The following is a 12,683-nucleotide window of genomic DNA, read 5'->3' as shown; positions in this document are numbered from 1 at the left end:
AGTATGGAGTCCGTAAGACTTTTTAATATTCTCTAACACTCACCAAGGCCTTTTTTCCAAAAAATAGAAATACTGTAAAAACATTACAATTTAAAATAACCACTTTCTATTTATTATATTTAAAAAAAAATTTTTTTTTATTTGCTGAATAAATAGATTTATTTATACACTTTTGAATGGTAGTGTATATTAAAGAAAACATACATGCACACTTCAAAAACATAAGTATTTATTATCATTATTCACAATGAAAATGCAAAGGAAGTATTTTTTCCAGAGACAACTGTTCATGTTCCTGAGGAGCGAGAGATCACAGTATACTTGCCTTGGCTTTGGGGTTTGTGCGTTTGAGGGGGCACCTTTACCCCTCTCCTCCCCTCCCTATAACTGCCTCAATGGGTAACAACTTGCATATGTACAAATAATAAAGAGTTGTAACAAAAAAAAAAAAAGGCATTCCATTGCATGTATGATTACACATAATTTGGACAAGGCCTCCTGTCCATTAACATCACAAATTAAAAAGCAAAAAAAAAAAATATATGATGTAAAATTATTTGTAACAAAATAAAGCAAATGGTCCTTCCTGGGCTCTAACTAGCTATTCAGTAGTAACTTAACTCACAGTGCTCTTAAAATATATTCCTAGGAGGTCTTTACAAGGAGCAAGATGGAAGCATTGATTGTAAATTGCCCTGGTTTAAAATGGTTAAAAAAAAGAAGTTTCCTGACGTAGCACAAGTATAATCAGAGTAGTCAGGGATCTTTAGTAGATATCAGTGCTTTAACAGCATGACCTCACTGTCAGTTTCATTAGAACATAAAGACCGTCAATGCAGAGAGGACAAACATACAGACACTTGTGCTACACTAAAATGGATAATATTCTACAGTAAATGCATTGATCAATATACAAACTTTGAGATTATAAATTTTTTTGTAAATAAAGCACTGTACATAAAATTTGAAAAGTTATACAAGGCTCAAAAATAAGGAAATTAGGAGCATACTCGAGCAAATCATTTCATGGCAAAATTCAAGCTGAGAACAGTGACAGAAATATCTCCCTTCAAGCTACATTATGTACATGTGTACGATTGGCCACAGTGTTTTCTAATTTCACACACAGAAACAACTTTGATTAAACACACAGCACAACTGTAAACATGTTGAACCACAGTGAGAGCAAAACAACCAGATTGCTGATGAGCTGCTGTTGCCGCCAAACAATTTTTTACGCTGGATGGACGTTTATCATTTAGGTGGTATTGGCACAAAAAAGTACTGTAGTAAACGTGAACAAATGCGAAATACATCGTGGGTCACATTAACTCTAATATAAATTATGTTCGACAAGTAATCTGGCACTGGATGAAGGTTATCTACAATTGCACCTTGCACTTGCTAACCCAAAGCATGTAATAAGAAATTAGAAACAGAAAGAAAAACTTTGAGATCTGCGTAACTCCTCAGAGGCACTGGAAGATAAAGTTGACTTTGATCCTCGAACCTTTGATGCAAATTTCAGGTTAGTCTGATATCGCATGTCCAAACCGGTTGAGGTAGTAAAAACATTTCTTAAACCAATATCCACACTTAGCTGCTCAGACCTCATTTTTCATGGAGACGACATAAAAAATCATTTTTGGTGTGTTATGCTCATGAACTAAGGATTTTGAGGAATTATTTTTATTTATTGAATTACAAATCCAACCTAATGTGAAGTCTAGACTGATCTGCACTGAGACGAACGCAGGATTCCAGCAGTTCACTACATCCTTTTCCTGTACAGTTAGACAGAGGAAGAGCTTTAACCGCAAATGACCCGAGTAACCAACAAAACCCTTGAAAGAAATACAGAATGAAGCAGGAATTTGACTTGTTGGTCTAAACATACAGTAAATCTGTTATAAATATACAAACCAAATGTATGAGTGTTAAAAAAATAATAATGCAGGAAGCAGTACTTTTCAGTAAAAGTAAAATCCATATATATAACAGACATTTCGATCTGTAGCTTAACTTCTGATCATAATTTACCCACAATTCAAATGCAATACATTAAAAAACAAACTATATTTTGAAGTGGATGAATATGGAGCTACTCCACAAAGACTTCCTCTGTTTTGATGGGCGTTATCAACGGCCCGCCATTGGATGAATCCGAGCCTTCGTCTTTGGCCAGGTTGTCACTGTTCAGCCCACTCGCGGCCATTTCTCCAGCCACTCCACCCGAGAGCGCCCCCTGGTTGAAGCACAGGTGCTTGATCACCTCATTGGGGCTGGAGAAGGTCATTTCACACACATTGCATTTGTACGGTCTCACAGACGAGCCTAGAAACAGCGCCTCCATTTGGCTGGAGTCATCTGCCCCGCACAGCTCCATGCTCTGTCGGTCCACCATGGTGTACGCTGGCTCCGAGCTCAGATTCATGCAAACGTGCCGCGCCGCCTGGTTGGCCCGGCAGAAGCTCTTTCCGCAGGCGCTGCAGCGGTACGGCTTGCCTGTGTGGATGTACATGTGCTCTCTCCAGTGGCTTTTCTGGATGAACTTGCGGCCACAAGTGGAGCACTCATATTTCCTCCGCTTCACTTCCCGCTCCATGTCAGCCGCACCCTCTAGGTTGTCGATATCAGCGATATCGGATGGAGGAGGCGTGTCCGCCTGGGGCTGCGCCGTGTACAGGCTGATTGCAGTTGTCGTCGGGATGGGCATGGCGGTTTCAGGATGCGGCGAGTCTTTTGAGTACAGATGCTGCTCGCTGTCACTGGCGCCGTCCACAATGATGGGAGTGGCTGCGGAGGCTTCGCCGCCTCGGAGAACTTCCTCCACCTCTGGTGTGGCGGCACCTCCAGTCGCCATGGGGGAAGTCGCACCGACGGACTCTAACACAAGGGGGAGCATAGCCTGAGTGTGTAGAAGCAGGTGCTCTCGTAAGGTTCCTCGCTGAGTGAAGCGGCCCCCACAGACGTGGCACGTATAATGCTTCCTCAGAGAGGTATTTCTTCTCATGATGCTGGGCTTCACGTGCAGAATGGTGTTGGTGTTCAGGGAACATGACGGGGCCTCACCTGCAGATGTTTCCATCTCGGACCCTTCCCTCACAAACTGACTGATGCTCGCAGATGCTTCTACCTCCGTTTCTGTAAGACTGTGCCTGTGCTTAGATCCAGGCCGCATCAGTGAGGTAGCTTTGTTTGTGGTGACGCCCTTACCGTCGAGTACACCGCCACCTTCTAAGTCGAACGGCGAGGAGAGATGCGTTCTCGCTGAGAGGCGGTTTGTGAGTGTGGCCTGTTGATCTGATATCTGAATGCCATAGAGAGAGGACGACAGGGGAAGGCTGACCTCAGGGTGTGCCTGAGTTGCATGGTGGTTAGACAGACTTGCCTCCTGAATAAGAGGGTACGCATGGAGGAACTTGACGCCCTGCTCCAGGCGAGCTGGGTCGATAAGCTGTGTCGCCAGTTTGCCGGTGTACATCAGATTGAGGAGGTAGCTGAAGATGTCGGGCTGAATGTCAGCAGGCTTCAAGCGAACGCAGTCACTGGTTGAGAAGACAAAGAAAAAGATTCAACGTAAAAAAAAAACACTGATCTTTGTGCTATGGAAGTGCTTTAATACTGGCTTATTAGTAAAGAGCAAATTTTAGCACAAATATTTTTTTTATTTTTTTTTAAAGAGTTAGTTCACCCCAAAATGAAAATTATACCATAATGTACTCACACTCAAGCCATCCTAGGTGTAAATGACTTTCTTCTTTCAGCCAAACACAATCGGAGTTATATCCTGGCTCTGCCAAGCTTTATAATGGGAGTGAATAGAGCCTGAGTTTTTGAAGCTTCAAAAAGCACATCTATCCATCCATCCTAAAAGTAATCCATTCGGCTCTGGGGGTTAATAAAGGCCTTCTGAAGCGAAGTGCCGTCTTTGTAAGAAAAATATCAATAATTATAAATTAATGAACTATAATCACTGGCTTCCGGTAACGGTCGTATGCGAGATGAGTTCCGGCAGAAGAGTGACCTCTGACCTGACGTATGATGTAGGACGTAGGAGTAGCGTAAGCTTAGGTGAGAGTAGACGCGATTTCTCTTTAAAAATTCTTGTTTTAGAATTATAATTCATGACCGGTGTTTTGTTTTGCTCTATCCTCCGCGCTTCCGTGTTCGTCAGTAGGTCGTGTCAGAGTTCACTCGTGTACGGCCGTTACTGGAAGTGAGTCATTATAGTTTATAAAGTTATAAATATGGATATTTTTCTTTAAAAAAAAAAACACATCGCTTCGCTTCAGAAGGCCTTTATTAACCTCCTGGAGCCGTATGAATTAGTTTTATGATGGATGGATGCGTTTTTTGGAGCTTCAAAAACTAGATAGCTATTCACTAATATTCACTATTCGGAGTGAATATTTAGGCCATTCACTCCCATTGGAAGAGCCAGGCTTGAGAGTGAGTAAATTATGGTAAATATTTTTGGGTGAACCAACCCTTTAAGCAATTATTGTGCCTTAAAATAATAATAAAAAAAAAAAATTGTACTAACATTAAACAATATTGGATATTTGTGCATGTTCATTTCCTATATTACATTTTACATTTAGATTACCTTTGCCATCATATGATGCTCACCTTTATTTAAAATTTAAAAACACTAATTCAATAAAAATGATAAATGTAATCTTTAAGGCTGGAATACACTACACAATTTTTTGCCCAGATATTTGCCCCGATCTGCAGTCTGGATGATAAAAGGGCACAGACTTGTGTTTTTAGCTTCACACAATGATTCTATCCAGTCAGAGGTTATCGAACAGGTTTAATATTTTGGGCTGATTTTAGAACACATTGTTTTCATTTGTCATGCGTCTCCTATCAATGAAGCACATGTTTCTGTCTGCGCGAGTTTGTTGTGTTCGGGACAGCTTGAAAGTCTGGTGGTGTATGCATGCCCAGTTTATATTTTTGGCCTTTTTTATGGCTTTATTGGATAGGACAGTATATAGAGATCAGACAGTAAAGCAGAGAGTAGAGAGAGAGGAACGCGATCGGCAAAGGACCTCGAGACGGGAATCAAACTCGGGTTGCCCGAGGTGCAGTTGCGCTATATGTCGGAGCGCTGACCACGAGGCTATCGGCTCCGACGCGATACAGTTTTACACTGTAATCATTTACAAACTCAGCAAGTGTATGATGCCTAGTGTTTTAAATTTTGTGTTAAAATCTCAAAATGATTATCAATTTTTATACAGCAAATTATAATATTGTGATGCCTAAATTCATTGTAGCATTGGAAATGATTGATTTTAGTTGTTACTGTTTTATTTTTAAACAAAATAGTATAGAATTGTAAAGTTGGTCATTTATTGGTTATAACATGAGAATTATCATTACCTCACCATATCAACACATCCCTAGTTTAGGCACAAATTGGACTTTAAAAACAACATATAAAGCTTTTACCTGTCCTGGTGTATAAAGAGCATTCTGAAGTAGTTCGAGAATGCAGCCAGTACGGCCTTGTGTGCTTTGAAAAAAACATCGCCGATGGCGACCGTGCAGTCACACAGGAAGCCAAACTCCCTCTGTGCGTTGAGCTGCTGAAGAAGGATAAGACCATGATTGGCCAACTCCATACTTCCACCTACACAGAAAGGGCCAGAGATGACAGTCAACTTCCTGTCTACTACAGACCACAATGTACCAAAAAAAGACTGAGTGAAAGAAGTTGTCCGTTGACATGGACTTAATCAGCAGTGAACAGGCGTAATTATGAATTCAACAATGTTGGATTAACAAAAAGCTCACTCTAAGGAACACTTAGCATAAGAATATTACAACCAACCAGTAATATTGCTCATTCTTAGGGTTAAGGATTTGAACAAACTTTACCCTTAACCCCAAGCATTACACTTTGGCACAAACTCTTCCCCCATTATTTGTGCTACTAACATGAACCTTAAACTGTGCGGCTTGTTGAGAATGTGAGCTGTTACTTTAAGCGATAGTATTTAATTACAGTGCTTTTAAGGCAATCTGATACAGCATTTCATTTACTAAAGCCTAAAACCTAAACACTAATTATATGGCTTCTTTAGACTGGCAAATCTACTTCTCATTCACATTTAAGACTGAGCAATTCCTTTTGATCAAGCTGAAGGAAAGTTTCGCTGAGTATGCATTCTCAAGACATTTAACAAACAGAAAAGCTGTATGTGTGGTTTTCATTTTGACCCTCTGTTTGAAACTTTTCATATTCTTCCTCTCCAAAGACATATCGTGAAACATTTTCAGACCGCTAATCATAACAAATCAGTTTAAATGTATTCTTCATATAGAATAAAATGATAGGAAAGGTTTTAATTCTAGGGTAAGAGAAACAATAGGATAGAAATCCTATATTATCTGAATATTTTCATACCATATGAAAGATTCATTAGAAAAGATATTTAAGACAACTAACTGGTTATTCAGCTTGCAAAAAGACACTCAGACTTGTAACCCTGAAAACAGTCCCAACAGAGCGGTCAGATACAGCCAAGGGCCAAACATCTGAGGCAACCTTTGAACAATGAACCCTGATCCCTGAGGTTATTAACCCTCATCTACCAGAACCAGCTCAACAGCCTCTGTGCCTTGAATGTCCATTAGCCTAAAGGTCGATCACAGGCTTTGTGTGTCACATGACTGGCTCTTCAGACAGCATTCCTGAGGCTACTTCCACACAACCCCTCTTGGGTGGAGAAAGGACGCATCCGTAGAGTCTACAGACTCGCTGTCAGTGGTCTTTGAAAGCATGGGCTGCAACGTCACATAGTTGTGTGTAAAGACTGGGGGGGGGGAGCATTTCTTAAAATAAAAAACTCAATCACCCAATCCCATCAGTGATTTTGGACTATACTGAGACTTACTGGCCTGGATGAATGCAGTTTGTTTAATTGCTGCTGCTTCACACCAAAGCAGTTTGTTTATCTTTTGTTTTGTTCATTATCATTTTTCTGTCTTCAACACATACACATAAATAATTATTTCAGAAAATTAATCAATCCCAATTATATTTTGTGTCATTGTTATTGGTGCGATATTGGTGGCATGCTCTATAAAATGTTTGGTTGCTTTGTAAAGAACTTTGAACATTGTCTGAAAGTGGTTGGTTTGGTTCATATTTTTTTCTTTATAGCAGCTACGAGGTTTATACAACACTACAAAATTTGAATTGAAGCAAAAAATGGTATTTAAAAATTGGACTGAAAGAAAAAAGGTACAAAATGGTGTATTTAACTGCTTTAACCCTTAAACAGGCAAGAGTAGAAAATGATAAGCAACAAATAATTTCATGTCATTTTTTATATCATCTGGACTTAAGTAAATCATATCCAAAAGAATTTTTGAAAAATGTTATGTATTTTGGATTTTATGAGTTGTGACTCCCAGATCACATTGCCTGTTTAGGGTATAAAAAAAGGACCAAATCTATAACCGTAACTGCCATTGCATGTTTAAAACAATTATATCCTATACTTCAACTCATATAATGTTGACATAATTATATATCATTGGAAAGCTTACAAACTCAAGATTCAGCCTGTGAAAACCATTTTGAAATCGGACCTTGCGTTACCATAAAAATGGTTAAACAAAATGGGTAAAAATGGTAAAAAAAAATTGGATTTAGGTCAGGCTGACTAATTGATCACAGATAAATTGAAGCAAATCATGTGACCAGCATACTCAAGACAGACAGGCTGTATCAGTTTAACCTGTAAATTTTATAATTTGTAAAAAAAATACCTCAGAATACAAAGATTGTGACAAAAATGAATACAAAGTTAATCCCTTTTTTATACCCAAAAGTGGCAATGTGACTCAGGTGTAACAACATATATTTCAAACTGTGCTAAATAACAACATGAACAACATTTTTATAAATTTTCTTTTTCAGCACCTTAAGACAATGTTCATAATTAATGTTAGCAGTGTTAGTATTATTTTTTTTCAAAAGAAAAGTAAGTTTAATATATATTTACTTATCTCAAAATCTGAATGTCCTGCACCACTGGCAGCCATGTTGGATTTAGGTCAGGCTGACTAATTAATCACAATTTTTTTTTAAACAAATCATGTCACCAGCATACTCAAGAGAGACCAGGCTGTGATAAATGATAAAAGGATTTGATGAAAAAAATCATTCTTACGCCCCAAAAAAGACTACAAAAACTATGTTACACCCAGATCACATTGCCAGTTTTAGGGATAATGAGAGAAAGAATTACAATCCCATGAAGCATTGCGAATTAAATTTAGTCAAATTAAAAACAAAGGGGGGAAATATAATACTAGCCTACTTATTTAAAGATGTTGATTATATGTATATATAAAGCAACTGTTAAAAAGTATGTTCTATATGATATATATATATATATATATATATATATATAGAACATTAATGGGATTTTTACTTTGTAAAACCGACTGTGGATCTTTACTGCTCATTGCATTTGGTCATGTGATGTCAATATGGCAGCACCTATGAGGATTGAGGAAGTAGAATACATCTGCTTTTTCTAGAAGACTAATGTCGAATGGGTGTACATCACTTCTAATATTTCATAAAAGTCTGTTGGTCTAAAACTTGTAATTCGCAAAACTTATTGATTGGACCCTTTAACTTTAGTTTTTTACTCAATAAGTCACCCGGCTTTCAGCAATCATCGAAATTTGACGGAATATACAAACAATGACATGACAGATTTCATGCAAGAACACTTATAAACCGCTTACAGGTGTTTCCTGGTACCGAAACATATTTCAAATGAGCATTGCAGTTCCTCATAACTCCAGCTCTAAACCAATCGCTACAGCTTCAACTTGCTCTCATTGTGGTTTGTAAACTAGCTCCTCCCACTACGGAGACACGTGGAACGGACAGATCTCCCGCAGAGACCGACCACTTCCGCAATCTGTTTTTCTTCGCAAATAGAAAATAAACCGTCAAAAACTGAAACGTGATGACTGATACGATCACGCGCAGACGCTCGCTGCTCGACAAGCACATGATCCAGCAACCTTATCTCGAATATAGCGTAAATTCACAACAATAACAACGATATAAACCCAGAACGGAGCTTAAGCGAGCATCAGAGACGAGAAGCACAAATAAACGGAGCTTCGTGAAACGGACACACACACTCACACACACGGGGGGAAGGGGTGGTCACCGAATAAATAAACTAAACTAAAAACAACAAATACAGAAATGAACAGTTAACGATAAAGGTTGACTAGTGTAAACACGCACGTACCTTTCCTCCGCTAGAGCGTGTGGAGTTCGGTGAGTCGATGTCTGGTACCGGGGGACTTGTCCGTTGGGCTCGCAGCTGCTCTGTTCCTCTCAAACGCAGCATTGGCGGCGATGGTCGTCGGTGTTTTCCGGTCGGGTTACGTTACAATCACATGACTGTCTAAAAGGGCTTAAAACAGCGGTTGTAAAACCCACTTCCCTGGGATGCTAAAACAAACGGTCTTTGGCGCTAAGAGCAGCTAAAATGAGTGAACTGGCGAACGATATGTGTGTCTGTCGTTCTCCTCATGTGTTCACGGTGCGGCGGAGATGAATGTTGAGCTATCATTCAGGGGCGACGATCGTTGGTGAACGTTACACATAAACGGATTTTAGTGGAGTTGGATAGCCGTAGGTCACGCTACCCACCCCCACATGAAGATAACGTATCGAGACAGATACATGCATGCAGGGCTATTTGCATTTCAGTTGACAGACTGAGCACTTTTACAGCCAAGAGAAACGCGCGTATTATTCGAAGAACGACGATTTCACACCCACAGGATACAATCAACTTAATGAGGCATATTTTTTTTATTTTTTTTAAATATTATAAATTTAAAAACTCATTATTAAGCCTAAAAAGAACATTTGGGATATTAATGGAGTTAAAACCATATTTATTTATTCCAATTTATTCATAATTGAGTGTGTGTGTGTCTATATATATGTTTATGTATAGGTGTGTGTAAAATAAGTTTCACATTTTTAACCCTAACTTATTTAAAATATGGTTCCATTGACAAAATTAATTAAAATATATATATTTTGAGAGGACCATCGGGTTATTTATTTATTTACATTTTTGCAGGTTTAGTTCTCCATTGGTTTACATCTTATGTATTTGCAACAATTAAACATTGTTTATAAAAATGGTAAGAGTCATATTCATTTTCTTAGCCAAGTCTTTAAAATATACTTGTTTGAAAATCTTACCATAATACCAGAATAAAAAAGCAGATTTTTTTTTCTTCTTTATCTTAAGGGTGCTGAATAAAAATGCTTCCTTATGATACCAGAAAGATGATCCTTATTCTATGTTCTCTCTAATCAAAAATGTAATAATTTGGACCATCCTGAGGTTCTTTTTATCTATACGTTAGATATAATGCCTTTAAATGCATTTAGCCTTTAAATAGCTACATTTTGTTGTAAGAGGAGTTCATTTAATTTCCAGAATATCTTTTTTAAGAATCGCTACCTTGAGAAAATCACTAGTTCCATTCTAAGTGCAAGAGTTGAAAAGATTGACATTTTCCTTTCCAGAGTTTCTGAGCTTTCACCATGCTGAGGGGAACAGGATGTGAGCTCGCTTGACCAGGCCTGCTAAAGATGTCAGGAAATGAATAACACTGGGGAAATCACATGAACAAATGCATGCAAGAATTGTGAGAAAATGTTTAGAAAATATAACAGAGTATAGTCTACAGCCTTGGAAGTTTAAGACAGCAAAATGAGGATGCCAACTTTAAGTTGTGGGGTTGCGAAAAAAGGAAAGGGAAGTTGGGTGGTGTCTCCATACAGAGAAAACAAGCTGTCTGTTAGGGACATGTGGTCTGGTGGGGTGATAACGGCATCTGGACTATATGGTTTCTGTTTCCAATTTCTGAAAATCACATTAGCATCCTAAAATATGGTTTAGAATTGTCTGTCTGTAGACACAATAATAAAATGTAACTGTTTAGTATAGTACATTTATCAAGCGAGCATGTTCGTACATGTACAGTACCAGTCAAAAGTTTGGAAACATTACTATTTTTAAAGTTTTTGAAAGAAGTCTCTTATGCTCATCAAGCCTGCATTAAATATATATATATATATATATATATATTTTTTATATGTAAATATATTATGAAATATTATTACAATTTAAAATAATGGTTCTCTTTTTTAATATACTTTAAAATGTAATTTATTTTTGTGATGCAAAGCTGAATTTTCATCAGCAAGTACTCCAGTCTTTGGTGTCTTATGATCCTTCAGAAATCATTCTAATATGCTGATTTATGATCAATGTTGGAAACAGTTGTGCTGCTTAATATTTTTTTTATAACCTGAGATACTTTTTTCAGGATTATTTGATGAATAAAAAGTTAAAAAGAACTGTATTTATTTAGAATAGAAATCTTTTGTAACAATATACACTACCGTTCAAAAGTTTGGGAACAATAACTTTAAAAAAAAAGAAGAAATTAGTACTTTAATTCAACAAGGATGCGTTAAATTGATAAAAGGTGATGGTAACGATTTATATTGTTAGAAATGTTTTTATTTTGAATAAATGCTGTTTTTATGAATAAATGCTGTTAACATTTTACTCATCAATGAATCCTGAAAAAAGTATTCCAAAAATATATATTAAACAGCACAACTGTTTCCATCATTGATAATAACTGAGTATCAAATCATCATATTAGAATGATTTCTGAAGGATCATAAGACACCAAAGACTGGAGTACTTGCTGATGAAAATTCAGCTTTGCATCACAAAAATAAATTACATTTTAAAATATATTAAAAAAGAGAACCATTATTTTAAATTGTAATAATATTTCATAATATTACAGTTTTTTTTTTTTTTTTTTTTTTTTTTTAACTGCAGGCTTGATGAGCATAAGAGACTTTTTTCAAAAACATTAAAAATAGTAATGTTTCCAAACTTTTGACTGGTACTGTATATTAGATACATAAAACATACCTGATTTCTCTTTTTTTTAATCAATGACAGTTAATAAGTAACAACCCATTAGATCCATATTTAAGGTCTCTCTTTCATGAAAATGATATCCTGAGACTGCTAACCTGCAGAAAACGTTTAAACCAGACTATGCTGGTCTTTTCTGGATAAGCTTTTGTTTAGCATGTGGCCGGCTGGTCACCCAGCTTGATCAGCTGAAAAGTGCCCAAAACCCTCTGAAACCAGCCAACACACCAGGCTGAGAGACCAGCTACAAACCATCTGGTTAAAATGTTTTCTTTTTCCCCCCGCCTGTGCAGGCTTTGAATTTAATTAATATTAAATAAAAAAAAAGTCACAATGTGCTTTGTGAATACTACGCATCTGAATATTGTCATGTCTGATTTGTTTGCGTGACCAATGGCTTACACAGACCGGCCACTAGAGGACAGTAGTGTCAACGATCACGAGAATGACAAGATACTGACTCAAATTGGCTTATAATTCCTCGTAAAAACAAAAAACAAATACCATGCTCACTTGTATGATTTAATGTGTATGCGAGTGAAGGACACAGCGTGTATTAAATTATTTTATACCTTTACATTACATTGTTAATTGGTCACCAATCGTTCTTAAATAAAGTTTGTTGAAAATCTTTAGTCC

At 37.3% G+C, this 12,683-nt stretch overlaps 1 protein-coding gene across 1 annotated transcript; it reads right to left on the bottom strand.

Annotated features, from left to right (window-relative positions):
• Nucleotides 1-213: 213 nt before the first annotated feature.
• On the bottom strand, nt 214-9,552 carry zbtb2b (zinc finger and BTB domain containing 2b). Its single transcript, XM_084432570.1, is given in 6 exon segments — nt 214-3,548; nt 5,464-5,644; nt 8,860-8,863; nt 8,865-8,885; nt 8,888-8,968; nt 9,303-9,552. Coding segments are annotated over 6 exon segments (1,836 nt in total). The 5' UTR covers nt 9,405-9,552; the 3' UTR covers nt 214-2,101.
• Nucleotides 9,553-12,683: the final 3,131 nt, after the last annotated feature.

This window comes from Rutilus rutilus, assembly GCF_951802725.1.
Source record: "Rutilus rutilus genome assembly, chromosome: 15".
In the NCBI taxonomy this organism is placed as follows: Eukaryota; Metazoa; Chordata; class Actinopteri; order Cypriniformes; family Leuciscidae; genus Rutilus; species Rutilus rutilus.
This window is presented reverse-complemented; position numbering and strand designations above follow the sequence as displayed.